The sequence below is a fragment of the Hyaena hyaena genome, unplaced genomic scaffold (genome assembly GCF_003009895.1).
Source record: "Hyaena hyaena isolate Hyena2069 unplaced genomic scaffold, ASM300989v1 scaffold_386, whole genome shotgun sequence".
Lineage (NCBI taxonomy): Eukaryota > Metazoa > Chordata > Mammalia > Carnivora > Hyaenidae > Hyaena > Hyaena hyaena.
Genome location: NW_024081020.1, coordinates 977143 through 1001218, shown reverse-complemented (window position 1 = coordinate 1001218; position 24076 = coordinate 977143). Strand labels below are relative to the sequence as shown.

The 24076-nt window shown below is 46.4% G+C and overlaps 1 protein-coding gene across 8 annotated transcripts in view; it reads left to right on the top strand.

The window, feature by feature from the left end:
- The window catches only part of MOK (MOK protein kinase), a 49740-nt gene that overhangs the window by 8753 nt on the left and 16911 nt on the right, over window positions 1-24076 (top strand). For 4 of the 8 annotated variants that reach the window (XM_039251212.1, XM_039251215.1, XM_039251211.1 and 1 more), the window contains exons 2-4: window positions 9005-9119; window positions 19648-19737; window positions 21340-21410. In XM_039251212.1, the coding sequence (XP_039107143.1) occupies window positions 9005-9119; window positions 19648-19737; window positions 21340-21410 (276 nt within the window). Of the gene's footprint in view, window positions 1-9004; window positions 9120-19647; window positions 19738-21339; window positions 21411-22512; window positions 22540-24076 lie in introns of those variants that run through there. The other 4 variants (XM_039251219.1, XM_039251218.1, XM_039251217.1 and 1 more) reach the window with 3 other exon arrangements.

The window sequence follows — 24076 nt, the reverse complement described above, 5'->3', positions numbered from 1 at the left end:
ACCCAGGCGCCCCACAAATACATTAACAAAAAATTTTTTTGAGAGAGAGAGCACGAGCGGGTAAGAGAGACAGAAGGAGACAGAGAGATGGCTATACCATTTTTCATTCCCATTATCCACATATGAGAGATCTGTTGAGTCCACGTCTTCATTAACTCTTGGCGTTTTCAGCCTTTTTAATTTTAGCCATTCCAGTGGATGTGCTTTAACACGTTCTAAGAGCTAGTTGTTGGGGCACCTTGGTGACTCAGTCGGTTGAGTGGCCAGCTCTTGATTTTGGCTCAGGTCACGATCTCAAGGTCATGAGCTCAAGTCCCAAGCTGGGCTCGGTGTGGAACACACAGCCTGCCTGGGATTCCTTCTCTCTCTGCCCCTCCCCTGCTTGTGTACACAACGCTTTCTCTCTCAAACTTAAAAAAAGCTAGTCATTCCCATTTTGTTAAACAACTATCTAATGTTGTAAAAGGCACGAAGTGACAGCACAATGTAGATGACATCAGGGAATATTGAGTGACCAGATTGCCTGATGGACTGACTATATCAGAAGTGTGAAAGTTATCAAATAAGGAGAGACCAGACGGTACTCTGGTGGTCATTTGTGAGAGTTGTGGCGTTCATGCTTTCACTGGTCCTTCTACCAATATTGTGTCCCTATATCATTGGCACCGGGTTCCCAAACTCTGCCTTTCTCATGGACCTTGTTAGCCGAGCCAGTTCTTTTGAAAAGGAGCTCCTGCCAAGGTCAGTGCTCTCGTAATTGCATTGGAGTGACTTCATCTGCACCCTCGTGATGGTGTTCTGCTCGTGGGAGACAGCAGGGGCAGTGTGGTCAGGAAAGGGCTTCTGCAGTCAGACTCCCCGGGTTTAAAGCCCTGTCCTACAGCTTATTGATGTGACCTTGGGCAGGCTACCTGACCTCATTTGTAAGATAGGGCTAATGGGGTACCCTCTAGCCTGGGAGTGTTGAGATGATTAAGTGTAAAAGGGTGCCTGAGACCTAGTGCTCAGATCTTGGTGTTTCATAAGTACCAAGAAATACCGTTCTCCTGTAAAAGGCCTCAAGGCTTCTTGGAAATGGCCAGTCCTAGGACTGAGACAGGGAACACACAGGATTTTGTAGTACTAGCAAGTAAGAAGATATTCGAAAACAAATGGACCCTTTATTGAGGAGGAAGGTCGAAGGGACACAGGAACCAGTTGAATGGGCGCCCAGTGGCCAAAGCTAGAGCAACTTGAGCAACAAAATAGCGTAGTATTGGATCACCCCAGTATAACATAAATACCCATGGGTCCATACCAATGCCAATTGTTAAATAAGTAAATGAGACTAGACACGCTTCCTGTGTAGGAGAATTCCAAATGACTTATGTAGGTGCTCCGCCCTCGAGGAGGGGGACATCGTTTCCCACTCATTGTAGCATCTCATAGTGACTTTCCCCGAAGAGCACAGTACAGAAGGGGGTGCAAAGAAGGTCACTCTGCACTGGAGAAACTGACAAATACCACCTCAGCCTGGTGATCTGGGTCAGCATCACTGGTGACAAGCCCTGGTGATAGCACGGGCCCTAGATGTGACGTGCTGAAATGGCACCGTAGCGCTGTGATCATCTTCCCCAAACCCATAACCCAAGTCTCATCAGAAGAAGACAGCAGACAAATTCCAGTAGAATTTGTGGCTTTGATTTGCGTTTCCCTGGTGATGAGTGGTGATAAGCACCTTTTCATGTGTCTGTTGGCTGGCTGTGTTTCTTCTTTGGCAAAGGGTCCGTTCATGTCTTCTGCCCATTTTTGTTTTTATTTCTTAAAATATTTATTTTTGAGAAAGAGAGAGAGTGAGTGGGACAGAGGGAGGTAGACAGAGAAGCCCTAACAGGCCCCACACACTGTCAGTGCAGAGCTGGACGCAGGGCTCAAACTCACAAATGGTGAGATCATGACCTGAGCTGAAATCAAGAGTTGGATGTTTAACCAACTGAGCCACCCAGGCGCCCCTCTTCTGCCCATTTTTAAATTGGATTATTTGTGTTTTGGGTACTGAATTTCGTAAGTTCTTTATATATTTTGGATTTTAAACCCATTATCGGATGTGTTATTTGCAAATATCTTCTCCCGTTCTTTACGTTGCCTTTTTGTTTTGTTGATTGTTTCCTTTGCTGTGCAGAGCAAGCAAACCATTCTGCGGGGAGTAATTTTAGGTCTGCCATGTGAACTCTTTTCTGCCCAATAATAGACTCTGTCTCCTTTCACGGAAATTTCTGGGTGTAATGGTCTAGTCTGTCCACGAGAAAGATTTGGTGTTACTAAGCAGCACCTGTCCCTTGACTAGTAAAAGTGGGGTTAGGTAGGTCAGGATGGGGTTTTCCCGAGGGCAGAAGGGTGTACTACTCAGAAATATCAGGCTGGTTGAATTTTACCACAAAGTCTGGAGGCTCCTCAAGAGATTTGTCAAACTGTTTATAAAGTTCCAAACTGGACACATTAGAGCTAAGCTGCAGGGTCTGGATTGGGTTCGTTTGTTTTGAAGGAGCCTCTCAGGAGATACTTTCCCGTCTGGCTCCAGCACTTTGTGGGCAGTCCCTGTTTCAGAGGGGCTCTGGGATTTCATTAAGCCGTGGCTGTCCAGCAAGTTACAGCTTCTGTTTTTTTGTTGGCAGGGATCTGACACCTCTGTCCTGAAGACTCCATTGGGGCAGTCCCCTGTCTTTTCTTTTTTAATTATTATTAAGGTGGCGTCATACCCAATGTGGGGCTCGAACTCACCACCCTGAGATCAAGCGTCACGTGCTCTACCGACTGAGCCAGCCAGGTGCCCCTGTCCTCTTTCTTTGTTTAGCCAACTTCTCTTAAAAGGGCAGTGGGAAGTAAAACCTGTAAAACCTGGCAGAATAGTTTGGAAATCCTGACTTGCTGGGAGCTAGATGGGTTAGTTTTTTGTTCAATGAAGACTTGGATGAGAGGAATTCTAATAACTTAGTTTACAGATCTTCAGTTTGGGGATCTTGAGCAGCCCTAGGTGATGTTAACTGGAATGCTTGCGACACAGACCTGGTTATGCACCCCCTCCCAACTCTGCCCCCCCAGCCAACTCCTTTTCCTTACCCTGGACACTCACCATGTATTCAAGGAACTCTGCAGTAGAACATGGTTCTCCTTATTTAACCCCGTGTTTCCTAAATATCATGGCTCATGAACCCTTCTTTTATGGAATACCCATTAGGATGAGAGAGGCACTGGTTTTGTGGAACTCAGTTTGGAAAATGCTAGTCGAAAGACAGCATCCTCAGGTAGTTCTCCCTGCTCACTATGCAGGGAGGCCCTTCGAGGTCTGATGGCCGGCACTTTTCTCTCTTGTAACGCGGGCCAGTTGTGAGACGTGGCTTCTGTCCTGGTCTTTGCTGCAGATTGGCTTTTCATGTACAGATTTCCTTATCCACTGATGGAACAGTCTTACTAGTAAAATGAGTTCATTGCCCAAAATAAAGAGTCTTTATTTTGGCTGCTGTTTGTTTGTTTCTGTCTTGGTGTGATATAATGCAGGACCAACTTGACCCTTGAACAGCACAGGTTGAACTGTGTGGATCCACTGATACATATAAAGTGAACATGCCCATGTGACCTGTTCCAAGATCAGAAAGAGCATCACCAGTATCCTGAGAGGCCCCTTGGGTCCATTCCTATCATGCCACTTCCCAGGGATAATCATTGTTCTCACTTCTGATGCCATGGATTTGTCTTAATATCTTTATTGGGATATAAAATACATACTATAAAGTTCACACACTTAAAGCGTACGGTTGCACACTTTACAACACCCATCATAGTAATCTGTTAAAACATTCTCATCACCCCCCGCAACATCTGTACCCTATGTCTGTGGATTTGCCTGTTGTGGCTCATTTCATGTAAACGGCCTGTTGTGTCTGGGTTCTCTTATCATGTTTTCAGGGTTCATCCATGATGTAGCTGGTGTCAGGATGTCGGCCTTTCTGCAGCTGAATAATATCCCACTGTGTGGATGGACTGTATTTTGTGTCTCCACCCTTTAGCCGGTGGACCCATGAATTGTTTCCATCTTTGGCTATTGTGGATAAGGCTTCTGTGGGCATCCAAATGTTCACTTCCCTTGGGTGTATACCTAGAAGCAGAATTGCTGGGTCACAGGGTAACTGTTTAACACCTTGAAGAGTTGCTAACCTGTCCTCCGCGGTGGCCGCACCATTTTACATTTGCCCCGGCAGTGTACAAAGGTCCCCCCTTCCCCACATCCTTACTAACACCTGTCATTATCCTACTTTTTGATTCTAGCCATTCTAGTGGCTGTGAGGTGATATCTTATGTTATTTTGAAGTTTCTTGTAAATTATATTCACTTCATAGATTACCATGTGCTTGAAGATGATAATAAAAATGTTTAGTTTTTTAATTTCATAATCTGTTGTCCTTAAGGGAACCATGCGGAAAATACAGCATTATCCCTCGAATTATTTTTACAAACGGAATACAACTAAGAAGTATAATGTAAAAAGCATCGGTGGTTATATGGCGAAAAGGGAGTCTCTCCTTTCTGTTCCCATCCTCCGGCCGTCCGGATTCCCTCCACTGTGAGCTCACCACTTGGCACCTTCTGATGTTCCTTCCAGGTCCTTCTATGTATAGATGAGCATAAATGTGTCTGTGTGTTTTCATTTTTCATTGCTGCTGTAACAAATTATCATAAATGGAGCGGCTTAAAACAACACAAATTTATGAGAGTTGAGAAGGTTGGAAATCTGAGGTGAGTCTCACTGGGCTAAAGTCAAGTTGCTGGTATGGCTGCGTCCCGCGTGGAGGCTCTGAAGGAGAATCCGTTCCTGGCCTTTTCTAGCTTCTAGAAGCCGCACACATTCCTCAGCTTGTAGCCTCTTCCTCCGTCTTCAGAGTCAGCATTGTCACAGCTTCTAGGCTCTCTGACTCCGTCCCCTCTGCCTCCTCCAGCTCACTGCTCTCGTGACTACCTTGGGGCCCCTGATAACGTTTAGGAACATTTCCTTATTTTAAGGTCAGCTCATTAGCAACCTTAACAACAACTCCTCCAATCTTTAAATTTTTGTTAAAGTTTATTTATTTTGAGAGAGAGGGAGAGACCACATACACGCAGGTGGGGGAGGGGCAGAGAGAGAGGGGGAGAGAGGCTCCCAAGTAGGCTCCATGCTGTCAGCACAGAGCCCGATGTGGGATCGATCCCTCCATGTGAGATCATGGCCTGAGCTGAAACCAAGTGCCAGACGCTCAGTGGACAAGCCCCTCTGGCACCCCTTGTTCTGTGATCTGAATTCCCTCTTGCCACACAGACTGACATTCCCAGGTTCCCAGGACGCGGACACTGTTGGGGAGCCATTCTGCTGGCACCTGTGAATACCTCCCTTTCTTCCATTTTTTTTGCAAATGTTCACATAGTTGATATGCTGTTCCTTGATTTGTCTTTTTGTTTAATACTCTGTCTGCAAAGTTTCTTCCCCGTCCGAAGCTACAGAGCTACTTATTCCTGTTGTCTGCTGTGTAACGTTCCTGCGTATGGCTTTTTCATAATGTAACCATGAAAAAGAGAGTTTCTTCAGGTGCTAGAGTTTTACGGTTTTGTTTTTTTTTTTAAATGTTTTATTTCTGAGAGAGAGAGACAGCATGAGCAGGGGAGGGTCAGAGAGAGAGGGGGACACAGAATCTGAAACAGGCTCCAGGCTCTGAGCTGGCTCTGAGAGCCTGACACGGGGCTCGAGCCCATGAACTGTGAGATCATGACCTGAGCTGAAGTCACATGCTTAACCGACTGAGCCACCCAGGCGCCCCTCGAGTTTTACGTTTTTATGTAGTCAAAGATATCTGTCTTTACAGAGTGACCCATTTACATTGTTATGCTTAGAAAATATTTTTCCTGGGTCACATGGGGGAGGTTTTCTCCCCTCCCCCAACTGTCCTTGTACCACCATTGCAGCAACTGCTACCTCCTCTTCTATCCTTTTTTAAGATTTTATTTTTTAAAATAATCTCTACATTTAGTGCAGTGCTCGAACCCACCACCCCAAGATCAAGAGTCGCTTGCTCCACTGTCTGAGCCAGCCAGTCACCCCTGTTTTCACTTTTTAATTTTTTTGTTTTATCTTACTTATTTTGAGGGAACGCATGAGCAGGGGAGAGGGACACGGGGAAGAAAAAGAGAATCTCAAGCAGGTTTCACGCTTAGCACAGAGCCCAGCTCGGGGCTCGATCTCACAACCCTGGATTATGACCTGAGCTGAAATCAAGAGTCAGACACTCAACCAACTGAACCACCCAGGCGCCCCTTTACGTTTTTATTCTCACTTTTTATTATGGAAAATTTCAAGCATGCCGGAAGTAGAGAAAATAATACAGTGAACCCTCATGTGTATCTGTCACCTAGTTTCAACAGTGACAACATTGTGCTGTTCTGACTCCCACTTTTTTTTTTTTCTGGAGTCTTTAGTTTTTATTGTTGCTTTTTAATAAAATAGTCCTCTCATTATGGAAAATCTGTAACTTAGATAGTGAGACACTTGTAACCTTACCCCTCAGAGAGAGCGCCATTAAGTGTATTGTCTTTAAGGAAATAATCTGTGTCATTCTTTTAAATATAATCCATTATATGGATAAACCATATAGAAGTTACCTAGTTCCACATTGGGGGGCATCAGTTTTTCCCTATGAAATCATGTTGAACTAACATCCTCATATCATACATACTCGAACTATTTTTTACAGGATAAGTTCTACAGTTGGAATTGCTGTGTCAAGAGTATGAATGTCGTATGGATTTAATAGATATTTTGTCAGATTGCACTCCAAATGACTGTCCCAGTGTGCACTTTCAGCAGTGGCAAATGGAAAGTACAGGAGCATTTTTCTTTTTTAATTTTTTTAATGTTTATTTTTCAGAGGAGAGAGAGTGTGCGTGTGAGCAGGGGAAGGGCAGAGAGGGGGAGACAGAGGATCCGAAGCAGGCTCCACACTAACAGCACAGAGCCCAATGTGGGGCTCAGACTCATGAACCGTGAGACCATGACCTGAGCCAAAGTTGGATGCTTAACCGACTGAGCCACCCAGGTGCCCCGCCCCCCTTTTTTCATTTTTTTAAGTAGATTTCATGCCATCCAGCAGCCCAGTGTGGGGCTTGAACTCATGACCCTGAGATCACAAGTGGGATGCTTAACCAACTGAGCCCTGAGCCACCCAGGGCCTCCTCCCCTGCCCCCAACTTCTTTTTCCAGGAGCATTTTAAAGTAATCCCAAGCCTCTTATCATTTTATCTGGCAACACTACAGTACTTCTTGTTAACAAATACGGACTTTTTTCCTTTTAAAAAAAAACACATAATTTCTGAAAAACATCACTTCTAAAAAAATAGTGTCTTTTGTTGTTGGTTTGTTCAAATCAGAATTCACACAGGCATTACGGATGTGTCCTATCTAAGAGAAGCATTGAGGATGGCCTTCTTTGGAGTTGTGCTGTTTTAAAAGCCTGCTCTGTGCTTATGTGGGTTTGGGACCCAGAGGGGACAGGCTTCTTTTGGTCCAGGTGTGTTTGATAGGTTTCTGATCTGTTTGCTTCTGGGCAGCTCCACACTCAAGGCTCTTTTTGAGAGAGTTCTGAAGGCTGCCCTGTTTCTTCTTGGCCTGGCTTTCTGCATCTCTGTCTCCATCTCCGGGACCTGCCCTGAAGCTCTCTGGAACCAGGCCTGGCTGTGGTCTCCACGCAAGGAAGAGCCATTTGTGTCACCGGGTGGTCTCATGGGCTGCTCTCGGCCAACATGACTCCACAGTCTTATTCTCCTGGTATTTGCACCGCAGAAGCTTTTCATCCCAGTTAGACTTTTCCTTTCTGGGTTTTTCTCATTCCTTCCATTTCTTCTTGAAAAGTAGTGTTTCTCTCCTGAGCCCATTGCTGTCTCGAAGTACCGTGCCGAGGCAGTCAGTAGTGTCCGGCACACCCCGGCGGCCGTGGGCCTGGGGGCCGCCACTCTGGCCCAGGGCACCCAGAGGCCCAGACTCCCCAGCGCCCTGGCCTCTGGTGGCCGCCGGGCTGCATTTCTGCAGGGTTTGTTCCCGGCGGCACCCCGCCTCGAGATTTCATTTCTGCATCTGTCAGAGTTCGGTCAGGAAGACAGAAGCCGCTCTAGGCCTCAGACCCGATGGGATTGAGCGCAGTGAGTCAGAGGCTGCACCGAGGTGATAGTGGGCGGCAGGGCAGCCGAGCCCGGGAAGCTGCTGTCAGCGTTCGGGAAATCGGGCCATGGCCTCCAGCAGCTGGGCCTCCCGGGGGGCCCGGAGGCTGGCTTCCAGGAGTCTGCCCGCACCCAGGTGCACCTGCTGGCAAGCCTGCCTCCGCTGCTCCGGCCGGCCGTCTGTCCGGCTCTTGCAGCGTGACCGAGACTCTCACCACAGGGTCCAAGTGCCAGCACACAGCCTAGCTGCCTTTTTATTCTTCCCCAGCGTGAGAAAATCCTGTTTATTCTTTTCCCCAGTTGTATTGAGAAATAATTGGCACACAGCTTAGGGCACACAGCACGATGATTTGATTTACATGTTATTGTGAGATGGTCACCACGATAGGTTCAGCTGACATCCATCTTCTCGTATAGATGTGATAAAAAGAGAAAAGGAAACAAAATTTTCTCCTCGTGACCCGGACTCTTAGGACCTAATCTCTTAATGGCTCTCCTGTGCATCAGATGGCAGTGGTAGCTGTGGCCAGTGATCATGTCACATGTTCTTTCCGCGGCACCGGTTTATCTTGTAGCTGGAAGTTTGCACTTTTTGACCGTCTTCTCCAGTCCCCTCCCCTGCCGGCTTCCCAGGAACCGACGGGAGCACAGAGCATCAGACACCATGAGATAACCGTGCTCGGCCTGCTGGCGCTGGGTTATCGCATAGGTTAAAAAAAAAACCTTCACCATCTGGAAGTTGAGTATATGCATAAAAAAATTTTATTTCTGTGATTCTTTTTATTTGTAGACTATAAAGCGATTGGCAAAATAGGAGAGGGAACGTTTTCTGAAGTTATGAAGATGCAGAGCCTGAGAGACGGAAGCTACTACGCTTGTAAGCAAATGAAACAGCACTTTGAGAGGTAGGCGGCCAGAGACCTCGTTAGGACTAACTGCGGCTGCGGGTTCTGCGGGGGGGCCGGTCTTCACGGAGGAACCGGTAAGTTACAGCCTGCTTGCTTTGCAGAGGATTGCGGGCTAACTTTATGTTGATGATCCTGGGTTTTATTCACACTCAGCCTTGCTGTGAAATCAGTGACCAGTGGTCACAGAACATTTGAATTGTAAAAGCGTGCCCCACTTTGAACAGCCTCCATGTTCCTGAAAGTCTTATGGTGGACTTTTATAAATGAAACCCCAGTCTCAACATAGTAGAGGCGCTTGTGGTTTAATTAGCTGTGAGTTCGTTAATATATTGAGAAACGATCTCCAGGTAGGGTTGGGGAAGTCTGTTTCCTGACACTGATCCATTGCCGCTCGTGGAGAGGGGAGCTGGCTTGTTCCCGGATTGTCACTTGGGAAACTACTGTGGCTTCACCCTCAGAGTGGTCTCTTAAACCCCACAAGTTCGCAGCTTCTAACGGCTCAGACACCAGGTGGGCGCAGGAAGCTGTTGGGATAGCAAAGCAGCTGGCGGCCTCACCGCAGCCGCGGGACCATCGGTAAAGAGGTTTGAAGTACAGCCTTCAAGTGGTTGATTACAACACACAGTGTTCTAGAAACCCATAGTAAGTCAGGTTTTCAATACAATACCACTGAGTAGTGTTACTTTATAAAGTTTGTTTTGTTTATTTGTTTATTTAGTAATCTCCACACCTAATGTGGGGCTTCAACTCACAACGGCAAGGTCAAGAGTCCTGTGCTCCACTGACTGAGCCAACCAGGCACCCCAGAATTCCTTTTGTTAAAGTTTGTGTATGTATAGGGGATTATTAACAGGCTGTATTTTCTTAAAATATTTTTATGTTGAAAGGAAGGGTGAGGGAGCACGAGTGGGGGAGGGGCAGAGAGAGAGGGAGACAGAGACTCCCAAGCAGGCTCCAAACGGTCAGCACAGAGCCTGACAGGGGCCTTGATCTCACAAATCATGAGATCATGACCTGGGGAACAGGCTTTAGTTTCTGTTGTACAAACAACAATTTCACATGTTGGCTTTACTTAAAGGGAAGCACATTTACTCTGGGCTAGTGGTATTTTGTTGCTGTTTGAGGTATAGAATCAGTGATAGAGTCTCAAGCTGGTTTTGACAGGTATCTGCCAGTCTGTGTAAACCAGACATAAGAGGAATTGGACTTTGAGTTTATTCATGTGAGTTCTTTATTTTTAAAAAAATTTTTAATGTTTTTTTTTTTTTTTAATTTATTTCTGAGAGAGAAAGACAGCATGAGCAGGGGAGGGTCAGAGAGAGAGGGAGACACAGAATCTGAAACAGGCTCAGGCTCTGAGCTGTCAGCACAGAGCCCAATGTGGGGCTTGAACCTACAGACCGCGAGATCATGACCTGAGCTGAAGTCGGACGCTTAACCCACTGAGCCACCCAGGCGCCCCTATTCATGTGAGTTCTAATTTGCTCTTGATACATATGTTCAAACCTATAGGAGATTATAATCCAGTACCATCATTATTTATTTAATAATTGTTCCTGCTTAGATTATTCCAGCTGTGCCTAGGGGGAGCTCTTTCAGGGTGGCTCTTGTGTTCTTTTGTCGTGCGCCATCTTTTTAATTTATTTTTTTCCTTTTTTAACACTTTAATTTTTGACACTATAAAATTCTGAGGCTCATATTGTATTTTTCCTCCCCTAGAATCATCCATTTCTCCAAGGAGCTTTCTCCTTTTATTGGAGAAAGCTATTTAGAAAACAAGATCTTGGCACCGGGTGTGCTCATTGCTACTGGAAAGTCAGTCCCTCTAGACTCAGCAGACAGAGCTAGAGTGTGTGTGTACGACCTGTATGTACACGCATCTCTCTTTTTCTCTCTCCACCCTCCCATCTATCTTTTAAAGTAAGCATGAGTCCATACTGAGAAATAAATGAGAGAATAAATAAATTAGGGTGAGGAGACAATTCTTCTTCATAGAAGAATTCCAGTTAATAAATATAAAAGGAAGGAGGGAAATAGAAAATCCTCATCAGAATAACAGCAGTAATTTCTACAGGCAAGAAAAACTGAGGAACTCTAAAATTAGTAGGGGAAACTTCAAAAAGAACAGGCTTTCTGCAGAGCCTCCAGTGATCCCCTGTAACTATTTATTAATTACTGTGGTGGTTTTAGCATATGTCCATAAATTGTTTGATATTCCTTCCTTCAGGAGGTGGGGCTTAATTGCCTTGCCTTTGAGTGTAAGCTATACTTACTTGCTTCTAAAGGATAGAAAATAGGAAGGGAAAGATAGTAACTTTACAGTGAAAAGCCCGGAAGATACACCTTAACTAAATGATTAACACCATCAGTAATAAGCCGTATTGACGTCAGGTACTTCCTGATATAATGGGATTGAAAGAGCAAGAGTATTACCTCCATTATGTTCTTTCCTGAAGACGTGCAATCCCCACTTAATTCTGAGAATACAGCAGCCCAGCCCAGATTAAGGGGCATCCTGGCGAATACCTGGTTGGTACTCCTTAAGACTGTCAAGGTAATGAAAAACAAAGACAAACTGTCACAGACGGAGGTGATAAGGGAACGTGACATCTTACTTGTAATGAGGTATCCTTTGCCCTGGAAGAGAAAAAGACATTTATAGAGAAACTGGGGAAATCCAAATAAAGTGTCTAGTTAATAGAATTGTACCAATGTTAATTTTTTAGTTTTGATAAATGTTGCACAAGGTGTTCGCATTAAAGGAAGCTGGGTTACGACAGATAGCTGTACTATCTTGATAACTTTTGTTAGTCTAAAATGATTTGAGGTCACCTGGGTGGTGGCTCAGTCAGTTAAGCACTGACTCTTGATACTGGCTCGGGTCATGATCTCACGCTTCATGGGATGGAACTCTACATTGGGCTCCTCACTGAACACGAAGCCTGCTTGGGATTCTCTCCCTCTCTGCCCTTCCTCCTCTCGTGCATGCACTCTCTCCTCCTCTCTTTCTCAAAATAAATAAATAAACTTGAAAAAATAAAATGATTAGGGGGCACCTGGGTGGCTCAGTCAGTTGAACATCTGACTTTGGCTCAGGTCATGATCTCACAGCTCATGAGTTTGAGCCCCGCATCAGGCTCTACGCTGACAGCTCAGAGCCTAGAGCCTGCTTCAGATTCTGTGTCTCCCTCTCCCTCTGCTCCTTCCCCGCTCACACTCTGTCTGTCTCTCAAAAATAAGATAAAACATTTTAAAAAATTATTTTGAAGTACAAAACAAATCAGAACACACAAAAATAACTGTAAGTGCTACAGAATGACACATCTTGCTCCTGAGATTCCTCCATTCCTGTTTATGACTTGTAGGAAGAAACGGCTCTGTAGTTTCTAGAAGAAAGACAACTGTTTTTAGAGTCATTTCTAGGAAGGAGATTGCTAATAATTTGTTGGGTGTTCCAGTGTCACTTGTCTACAAGTTTAACGTTGTTCTTTTGTTTTTTAACCATGGAAACCATATTTCTTGCTTTTGGAGTTCTGGAATATCTATCACCGTTATTAAACAGTTTAATCTTACTCAGTTGAAGAATAATTTTAGGGTCTTTAAAAATCCATCTGCTCATGTATCATTGTCTAAGTGAGTCCTCAAAGTCACCTCGCACAGTTGTGTGGGCGGCATGAGAAACGAGGAGCGGTAACGGGAAGATCACGCTGAGTCACACGGGCAGAATGAGGTTGGTGTTTGGAGCTGCTGACTCCCACCTCATCCAAGTTTTACTTCCGTTCCTTTCCTTTCCCTCTTACTGAAATAGAAAGGGACAGCGTTTGTGCTGATAGCTGCTAGTGTGAAGTGCAGGTAAGGTCGCACGAGCCGGTTCATTAGCGGCGTGGCAGGAAGGGTACTTCCGACCTCTGAGATCTACTTTCGTCCAGAGTCACTCAAAGGCTCAGTCTGGGGCTAGTGAGTTACTTGCCTGCGGCCCAGTCCTCCTGGCCGGTTTCGTGCGCCTTTACACGGTCTCCACCTGCACTCACCACGCGGACAGCGGCTCCCTGGAGCCCTCCCCCACCCCACTCTTTTTCTTTTTGCCAGGACTGTATTCGTTACTCTGCCCATAGAAATGCCGTAAGGAAATGGAATGAGTCTCTTTTAAAACAAAATCCCGTCTTGAATGGTGTGGGCGCTCCCCTGCTCCTGAAGCAGGAAGTCTAACACATACGTGCTGCTCGTAGTCAGCACAGGGTCGTGGCTCAGGCTCTGAAGGTACGACAGCTCTTCCACTGTTCCTTCTGTGACCTTGGATGGTTCCTCACTCTGTGCCTCAGTTGCTTGGTACATACCATGTAGATACCTACCCCGGGTCTACCCCATAGGACCTTGCGAGGGCTGACTTGAGGAGGCGGGTACTCACCACAGTGCTTGTGCTGCGATCCGTGGCCCGAGACCGGCCTGCTGCACAGCAGGCTGGGGAGCGGGGCTTGAAGGCTTTTGAACACGGAAGTGGGGTGATAGCAGTTATCATGGTGCAGAGGACAGCGGCTGGTCACCACGTGTCTGGCGCCATCCCCAGCGCTGGGTGAACTGGGGACGCGCAGCATTTAGTCCTCACGGCAGCCCGAGGAGATAGACGCTGTCGCTGCCTCCTTTCAGATGAGGGACGCTCGGTTAGAGAGCCGAGTTCTCTCACCTGCCCAGTGTCGCCCGCTGGCAAACAGCAGAGCCCAGCGGGGGACCCAGGTCTGTGTAGGGCCACGGCCTGTGTTCTCTCCAGTGCTCTTGACCGCTGCGGGGTGCCGTGCAGCCGTCTGGACTTGACTTAGTACACGGTTTTTCTCAAGTCCCATCGCTACCTGGTCCTCAAATTACTTTTACCAAAATAAAGTCTGCTTTGTAAGGTTAGAAATAAAAGCAAAGGCAAGAAATTCATGAGTCACTTTAAAAGCTCTTTTACTTAATATAATCATAGAAAAGTTTAAACAGGAACAAAGGAAACAGAACAGTGTGGTGAACCCAGGTACCCCGCAGCCTGTGGTTCCTACCCATGTGTGCCTCCACCCGGCCCTTCCCCGAGTGCTTGTGAGTCTACGGTTCCTTTTCTTTTAAGGCAAAATTTGCATACATTACAATGCACATTTCTTCACTAATTTTCGAAAACCGATATTCTCGTGTAATTAAGAGATAGACCCCTTCTGTCACCTACAGTGCTCCTTGGTGACAGTTCTCCGTCCCCATCCCAGGCAGCCACTATTCTGGGTTTTTTTCCTCTATCCCCTTGTAGAAATTCGCATTAAATGGAATCTTGGAATGTGGTCCCACTACCAGCTCTGTCGGACCAGCGTGGACTCTCTGAGCTTCAGCCGACCCATTCCACTGATAGTTGATCCCTTTTTTTTTTTTTTTTTTTATTTTTTATTTATTTCTAGGAGAGAGATAGAGACAGCATGAGCAGGGGAGGGTCAGAGAGAGAGGGAGTCACAGACTGAAACAGGCTCCAGGCTCTGAGCTGGCAGTCAGCACAGAGCCCGATGCGGGGCTCGAACCCACGAACCGCGAGATCATGACCCAAGTGAAAGTCGGACGCTTAACCGACTAAGCCACCCAGGCGCCCCTAGTTGATCCCTTTTTATGGCTGAGCGGCAGCACTGTGACCTCAGCACCCTTTGCGTGTCCGTTCTCCTGGTGACGGGCTTTGCTGCCATTTTGCTTCGGGGCTGCCGGTGGTACAGCTGCCGTAAGAGCTCGTGCACAAGCCTTCCTGGGACAGATGTCTTCGTTCTTCCTTAGGCAATTACCTAGAATAGAATCTCTGGATCAAACGGTGGGCGTATGTTTATAAGAAACTGCCAAGCCCTTTCCCGAAGTGATTACACCTGTTTCCATCCCCACCGGCAGAGAAGGAGCGTTCCACGTGCTCTGTGCCCCACCAGCACGCGGCGGCGGTGTAAACTGTAGCCACCCTGGTGAGCGCCATGGCCTCTAACTGTGGTTTTAGTTTGCTCGTCCCTGACGGCCGCTGGCGAGGAGTGCGGACTCGTGTGCTTATCGGCCTTGTGTCAAATGGGTCAGAGTATTTCTTTCCAAAACGTTTGAGATCATTCACCTGTGAGATCATCTGGGCCTAGAAGGTTTCCTCGTGGGGAGGCCTCTCACCCCTGAACTCCCCCACCCTGCCCCGTGGTGTTGGTCACAGCATCACCCGTAGTGGCGACGGGCTGGAAACGGAACGAAGTAGTCGGGCGGGTGGTGGTATCATGGGGCGTCCGCACCGCAGAATATTAAAGAATGAGAACCATGCCAAGTAATTTAGGGTTTTCATAGGCTTTCTTTTAAAGCTTCATTGAGATGTAATTTGCATTTCATCAAATCCACCTGTTGTGGGAGACGTTTAGGAAATATATGCAGGTGTGCAGCTGTGAGGGGGCTTTTGCTAACAGTCCATTTCTTTGGCAAACATTGGGCTAGTTTGACTTTCAGTTTTGTGTCAGATTTGGTAACTGTGTGTTTCAAGGATTTGTCTATTTAAATTGTTGTATTTATTGGTGTACAGTTGCTCATACTATCCCCTGGTAGCTTTTTAATATCTAACTGTAGTGATACGCCCCTCTCGCTCCTAATGTTGGTTGGCAGGGTTAGTGTTTTGTGTCACTTTTCCCTCCATTGCTCTCGCCAGGGCTTTGTCAGTCTTACTCATCTTTCCAAAGAACCGGCTCTGGGTTTGTTAATTTTCTCAATTGTTTGTTTTTTGTGCCATGGATTTCTGCTCTTTATTATTGCTCTTCTTCTACTTGGGTTTAATTTAGTGTTCTGATTCTACTGTCTAAGGGTGAAAACTTAGATAATTGGTTTTTAACCATTTCTTCCTTTCTAACATGCACTGCTGTATTCAGAATACACACTGTATTCATAAATACAGCGCTAGGCCCTGTTTTCTTGCATCCTATAAATTTTGATATGTTGTGCTTTCTTATTGCTTGGTTTAAGTTTTCTAATTTCCCTTGTGATTTCTTCTTTACCCATGGCCTATTTACATGTGTGTTGCTTAACTTGCAGGGATTTGGAGCGTTTCTGGCTCTTACTGATTTCTATTTTAAATCCACTGTGGTCAGAGAACAACGTGTTCTGTAAGTCTTCGTGTTTGGAAATTTATCGAGACTTATCTTTGGGTCCAGATGCTCATCTGAGTGAAGAGCGTATTGTAGCTCTAGGTGGTAAGTAACAGGTTTTATATAAAGGCTAGCCAGGTCAAGGAGGTTAACAGTGCTGTTAGCACCTCGTATCTCTTTGCCAGTTTTCTGAATGACCGTTCTGTTGGTTGTGTAGAGGGTATGGAAACTACAGCCCTTTCATCTTCTGTGAGTTTTCACTTAGCGCATGTGTACGCGTGCACGCGCGCTCACACACACACACATGTCTGTAACTGTCATGTGAAGTCATTATAGATAGTAAAAATCTTTATTTTGGAATCTACTTTTTCTAGCATTAGTATAATCACATCTTCCCCTTCAGCTTAAGGACTTTCTTCCTACTGATTGGATTGGTTAGATAAACTTTTCTGTAAGATCTTTCCAATAAAATGAAATGTTGAAATTGCAAAAATTCAATGTTTTTTATTTTTTAAAAACTTGGACCTGGTAATATAATTTTTCCAGTTGTAGAAAAATGCACGTATGGTAGATTTCATCGCCTCTTTTTGGAGCAGAGGTTGCCTGCACTCCTCTGTGTTCACGTCCATAGTCGCTTCTGTCTCCAGCAGGACAGTGAAAACAAACCAACTGAAAAACAAAACCCTGAATATCACCTTACCACAGAATTCGAAGCAACTCTAAGGCACCGAAAAGTGGCTAATTCCAGTTTTTTAGATTTTTTTCCCTATTTTTAAAAGAGAGAACAGAGTTCATTTGTGTTTTATTAAAATAAAATATTAAAAAAATAAAATAAAATAAAATAAAATATTGTCGGGGCCCCTGGGTGGCTCAATCAGTTGAGCATCTGACTCTTGATCGTTTCAAGTCATGATCCCGGGATCATGGGATCAAGCCCTGCGTCAGGCTCTGCTGAGTGTGGAGCCTACTTGCAATTCTCTCTCTCTCCCCCTCCTACTCACCTCTGCCCGTCTCACACACTCTCTTCTGAAATAAAATTTAGTAACCTAAAATGTTATTTGAGCAAACCTAGCAATACTCAGTTGAAAGTGCCTTTCTAAACATACTAGTTCATTATTTCTGAGAGAAATGTCTGTGGAGGCAGGAAAGAATTATGTCTGCATTAAGCAAAATGTGCTTCAGGGCATGATAATGGGTTTTCATATTAAAGATGAGAAGATAGACACTTCAGTGACCAGGCTGTTTGACTCTGCAGTTCTGAAAACTTACTGTTTCCCTATAGAGTGTTCGGAAATCAGAACTGCTGGTAGCTCCACTGGGTTCCTGCTCTCTCCTCCGAAGCAGGGCTTCCCAGCCGGGGCGCTGCTGACATCCGGGCCCAGATTGTTGCTTGTTGTGGGGCCTGCAGGATATTGAGCGTCAGCCCCCGGCTGCTACCACTGAATGCCAGTATGGAACAGTATGTTCAGGACCTGTGACCGCTCACAGTGTCTCCAGACCTTGTCAAACGTCCCCCCGGGGGGCAAGGTCCCTCCCAGATGAGAGCCACCTGACCTACGGCATTGTCACGGGTGGAGGTGGGATAGGTGCCAGATAGAGGTGGCCTCTCCAGCAACCTAGTGCTGAGTCAGGGGGCCCCCCTCCAGGTGTGGGACCTTGACGAGGGGCTCCGGTGGTCTCTTCCAGCGCAGACCCCAGGGAAAGGGATTGAAAGAGGCTCTACATCAGTTGCCTACATGCCGCCACAAAGTGTTGCACTTGCTTTTTCTTCCTTTTACCTGATGGGTATCTTTGTTCACCTCCCCTGTCTGAAGGAGAAAAGGTGTTCCTGTCATGACACTCAGAGGACAGTCTGGAGCGATGTGTTCTCTGGAACCCTCGTTCTAAGGGATGGTGACTAGACAGTTTGTAAGAACAGATCCTGGGGCAAAAAAGTATGGAAATGTTGATTTAAATAAAGGTAAACTATTTTATTTTGTAGGATTTTTTTAGATGTATACTTATTTTTGAGAGAGAAAGCGTGCGCGCGCACGAGAGCGAGTGAGTGAGCAAGCATGAGTGGGGGAGGGGCAGAGAGAGAGGGAGACACAGAATCCGAAGCAGGATCCAGGCTCCAATACAGGGCTCGAACTCACAAACTGCGAGATTGTGACCTGAGCTGAAGTTGGACACATAACCAATTGAGCCTCCCGGGCGCCCCATGAGGATTTCCGAAAGCTTTTAATATTAATGGTAATTTATGACTTTCCAAAAGGAGCTGGAGTGGGCCTGCCTCTAGCTTCCTTAACATGAGGTTTCTTCATAAAGCGTTTTCTAGAGAAAGAATGTTCCATGGGACATACTTGGGAAGCATTGTTCTAACCGCATTTAGGGGAAGCGTGGTTCTGTGGGCCAGGATGCTGGCGAGGAGCAGGCATGGGGTAGGCGCTAAGCGGACATCGTGAAGGGAGAGGGTCGTGGTCTGGTCTCTGCACACAACAGACGTCCGCAGGCGTTCTCAGAACGGTGAAAGACTCCTATTCTAGGTAGTAAACGACTATCCTGAGCTTCCTGAGTGCTGCCCCCTCCCGCCTCCACCATCCACTTGCCCCTTGGCCAGCACTCCCCAGATGTCTCCTCTCTCCAGAGCTAAATAAAAGCCAGACAAAATGCTGAGCTTTACGCTGTATATCAAGTTGGTAGAACAGTTTTGTAGTTCGAAGGAAGACGACTGTTCCCGTGGTGAGGTCCTTTCAGAGCCAAGGTGATGGAAGCCTCTGGTGGATCTAGTCATATGACTGGGCATGACCCTGACCACGGGCCCGTCCACGGGGAGGCAGCTCTTGTAAGCGGTCTCTGGAGTGTGGTGACAGCCAGCCTCAGCCCATCCGCTCCCATCGCACTCACGTGGACATGACTTTGGATGGAAATGCAGTGTCTGGCAGATCCGTCACCATAGAGGATGCCAGCAGTAAGCCACACCTGCCGAGGGGATGCCAGTCGCCAGCTGAATGAAAGGGAAAAAATGTACAGTTTTCATTTAAAGATGAAGATTAGTGCATTCATGGAAATTTGAAATGAGTATTTTCAGGGGGTATTTCTGTTGCTCAGTTGGTTAGTTCTCATACACCGATTAATAGGAAATTCTAACATTTGTTTCTATGTTTATTAATTATAAAAGAAACTACTAAGGTATCCTTTCAGGAGCTTCAATGGGAAACATTTGATTATGTGTCCAAAGCTATAAGGACTTTATTTTCATCAGATGCTGCGATGAGACGTGTTGAATGTCCGCTGCTGACAGGAGAAATGGAGCTGATGCGCTTGCTCCAAAGAAGCGTGAGGTCCGCAGCTGTGCTGCAGGGGTACTGAATGATGACCGAATAAGCCTAACCTGGGGTTGACCTAAGTTATAAATTAGTTCTTTATTTTTGCCTACACAATAGTATCGAGCAAGTGAACAATCTACGGGAGATACAAGCACTGAGACGCCTGAATCCACACCCGAACATCCTTACGCTGCACGAGGTGGTTTTGTAAGTATACCGGGGGCTCTCCCGTCACCTGCATTTGATAACTGTGATCAAAGCTCTTCCTAAGGGAGAACTCTGTGGTGAACATTTAAAAGATTTACTCTGTAGATCAGGGAGTGATGATTTTCATTTTATCTTGAGTCATGTATTTACTTGGACAAATGTGTATCTGATTCCTGATGTGAAAATGCCTTCATTTCGGTGGCTCCATATCACAAAAGCGTGCAAAATTGAACCGGCTCCTCTCCTGGAGCTCAGTGAGGCTCCTTTGTAGACAGGCCTGTGCACCTGAGGCCTCGAGTGTGAATTACGGGCTAACGGGAAAGCACTGTGGTCCTACATCAGGGACTGTCACATGTCAGGGAGTGTCCCTGCCTGTTGCCATGTCTGCACAGTGTCAGGTAGAGACCCCCCCTCCCCACCTTACTATGGTTGCTGTAATTTGGGGGACTTGTGACTTCTGTTCTAATTATAGAATAGTTTCCTTAAGTAGGGCTCCCCTGCCCGGGAAGGCAGGGCACACCCCACCCACGGGTGCTGGCAGTCCCGCACCGCCCTTCTAAGACCCCTGGCCGGGAACTGGGACCCAGGGCTCTGGAACCTACCTTTCTGTGCGCCCTGGGAAGGTGCACGCCCCCGGAAGCCTCTCTGTGGCGCCCCGGGCTGCTTTAAAACCAGCCAGGGCCACTAGGGTCTCTGAAGCGCAGTGGGCTCTCATCAGAGGACAGCGCAGCGTGACGCGCAGAGCAGCCGCGCGGCCTCCCGGCCCGCAGGCTCCCGAGCTGGCCGTGCGGGCGGGGCCTGGAGCCCGCAGCGCTCACCGGGCACGAGCCTGCGTGTGCGCCTGCGTGTGCGCCTGCGTGAGCTCCTCAAACAGGGCGGCAGGAGCTCCAGAGGTGTCCTCCTCCCCGTGCAAGCCCTGGAGCCCACCGGCGCTGGAGGTGACCTTCCTCCCTTTTCCCCTGACCGGTTTGTGGATTCTATTTCCCCATCATAATTTATCCCAGGTATGGGGAAGGAATCTAGGAAGGAATTTAGATAGAACTAAATTTGCAGTCGCAGAGCAGGAGTTAAAAATTCTTGTTCTCTGTTTGGCCCAGCCAGCTCTCAACCTCCTTTCTCTTTTCTGCCAATAGTTAATTTGGTATATTTTTAAAAATTTATTTTTAATGTTTATTTTTGAGAGAGAGAGAGAGGGTGACACAGAATCCGAAGCAGGCTCCAGGCTCTAAGCCGTCAGCACAGAGCCCAACATGGGGCTTGAACTCATGAACCGTGAGTCTGTGACCTGAGCTGAAGTCGGATGCTTAACTGACTGAGCCCCCCAGGCGCCCTTAATTTGATATTTTTAAGACACAGCTCATTAAAAAGGGGGGAAGCATTTAGAGTTTTTGCTTAAAGTGGGATTTTACTCTCATTTTAAATTAATTTTACCTGAAATATTTATTGAAACTTGCCACTTCTGTTTCAGTCATTATGTCCCAGGCTTTGAGGTGGGAGTGCTCTATGATTATGAGAAATGTGCACAAATGAATTAAATATTTGCTTATAGTTTCTGATTAAGACAAGAAAAAAACATTTTTAAAAACCTGGTTTCTTCTTCAGTGACAGAAAATCTGGTTCTCTTGCACTAATATGTGAACTTATGGACATGAATATTTATGAGCTAATACGAGGTATGTAGAATAATTTACAAGCTCCTCTAAGATCTTCTTCTAAAGCCTGTCGTTCACATATACTTTGTGTTAGTTCTTGAAACCCTCTGTCACCATGGCGGAGTGGTGACACGTACATGCCCAGTGCTGAACCGCTTGGCTCTTGGGAGGTATTTTTCTGGCATTCTCTTCTACTTGACACAGGGCGGCCAGTGAGAAGTAAAGCCATCTGCCTTCTGGCTGGCAGGTGACGCGGGTGAGGTGGCAGCTCAGGCCTTCCTCACCTCAGGTCCCTGCAGGGGGCGCTGTGCGGCTCCAAAGCTCACTCCCGTGGCTCTGCCTCAAAACAAGGCAGGGCTTGTCCCCCGGGTTACTCCCTCAGCTGAGAGACCACCTCCTTCTACTCAGATCCTTATAAAGTCTCTCTCCCACGTTACAGGGTGCTCACTTATTTACTTTCTTTTGAACAGTCGAGCACCGTTCAGGAAAGCACAGCGCCTGAGCCGGCCTCAGTCAGGGCTGATGGGCGAGCCTCGTAGAGGTCACCTGAAGGAAGATGGAGGCAGATGGTTGGCCCACGGTTAGCACATCTCCCTGGGGGTCTGACTGCACGGTTGTGTTAGATGTCAGGACAAACGAGCCTCGTAGCTGTCCCTGAGAAAGCCCAGAAAGTGTGGTGCTTTATGGATCACGCTGTGCCAATCAGACACATGAAAACAGATCTGCTTCTTGTGACACGAGTGCCTGTTTATGGCTTGAAAGAACAAATTAAAAACTGCTGTATCATCTGAAATAATTTAGACCAAACTAAAGGTGGTGTGGAAAATGGGATGGAGCATTTTGAGACGAAGGAACTGTTCTTGTGATGAAGATGACATTGGTGCGGGGGGAGGCGCGTGAGGAGTTGCAATAAAACTGTGATGGAGTGAGGATGCGGGGAAGGGCGTTCTCAAATTAGGTCTTGTATGTGGTTTGAAATGTGTGCTTTAATAACTTAGTAAAAAAATAAATAGTATAAATAGGCAAATTTTTCTACACCCACAGAAGTTGATGAAAAACTTGTGGACCTTTTCAAGAAAATAGGAGATTGCCTTTTATCTGGGAACATATGATACTTCTATGTTACCAACCTTGTGTATTTTAGTCATAGGTAAGCCCACCACTCGGGGACCTGTTTCATTGTGTTTTTTATAAGTACAATCCTAACAAGGTTACCGGGTTTCTCGGTTTAAAACCTATTAAAAACAGAGCCGTTAGTTAGAAGGAGCTTCTAGAACTCGGCCCACCAGCAGTAACAGAAAGTGACAGGTGACAGTCCCACAGTGGGGGATGAAAATATAAAACAGGCCAACGGCAACAACAGCGCCACCACGAATGAGCGCAGTGTGGGCAGCCGGCCGAGAGGAACGTGCCACCGCGGGCTGGGCACACCGCCCCGGTACACCTGATGGAAACGGTAGGAATGGGAAGAAAAGATTTTAAAAAGATTCCCGCTGAAAGTGATTACAATAGAGCAGAATTTTACTTTCAACGAGTAAACCTTATCGATCTGGAAACTTCACTTGTTAAGCATCTATTCCAAACAGTCTGGATAAATGAGGTGTTGCTCTTGATTACATTTTCTTCTATGTCCTGTGGGACATGGATTGTTCACTCTGCTCGTCCCTGTACATCTGTCTGTCAGAGTGTCAGGACAGGGGTCCCCAGTACAATCAAGAGAAACAACCAAACTTCATTATATATATATATATATATATATATATATATATATATATACATGCATATATTTTTTTCAGTGAGCCAACATTTTGCTTTCTTTTAATTAAAAAAATTTTTAATGTTTATTTTTGGGAGAGAGGGAGAGGCAGAGCATGAGCAGGGGAGGGTCAGAGAGAGAGGGAGACACAGAATCTGAACCAGGCTCAAACTCATGGACTCAATGTGGGGCTCAAACTCATGGACTGTAAGATCATGACCTGAGCTGAAGTCAGACACTTAACTGACTGAGCTACCCAAGCACCCCTAATTCTCCCCATTTTAATGATGGGGAAATGGAGTCATAGAGAAGTACCTTGTCCAAGATTATGGACCAGTAATGGTAGACATGACGTTTGGACTTAGCCTGTTCCCAAGTGCGTGTTCTCAACCAGCACACCGACTGCCTCTTGGCAACCCTCTTCGGTTGGTACTATTGTCATCTTCATTTTACAGACGAGGAAATCGAGGTTTCAAGGATTAAGTGAAACCACCACACCCCACCGCTCCCCTGGTCCCTCCTGCTGGCCCCAGCTCAGCATCTCAGACGAATGGACACCTGCTAAGTACCTGTTCTTATTGATGGTGACAGTGGTTTATTGAACACCAAATCAGTCACTAAAGCTTTTCCTACTAGAATGACAATTCATTTTTCTTAAATGTCCTGGATGATTAGAATCTTGAGTAGCACTGTCAGGTACTGAAGAACCAGTTAATGGCATGAGAGAATGGTCGCATGGTCGTGGTTGGATTGTCTACTTACATGCACAGCAGTGCGCAGGGTTGGGCAGAGGGAGAGAAGAACAGAAGATGCTTTTTTGATAAACAATGTAGAGTCTGTTGAGGAGAGAAACTATTGAAAGTCAAAATCACTGGAGATGAATTGCTGGGGTAGTTTTCCCTTTATCCAGTAGGTGTCAGATGAGGCAGAG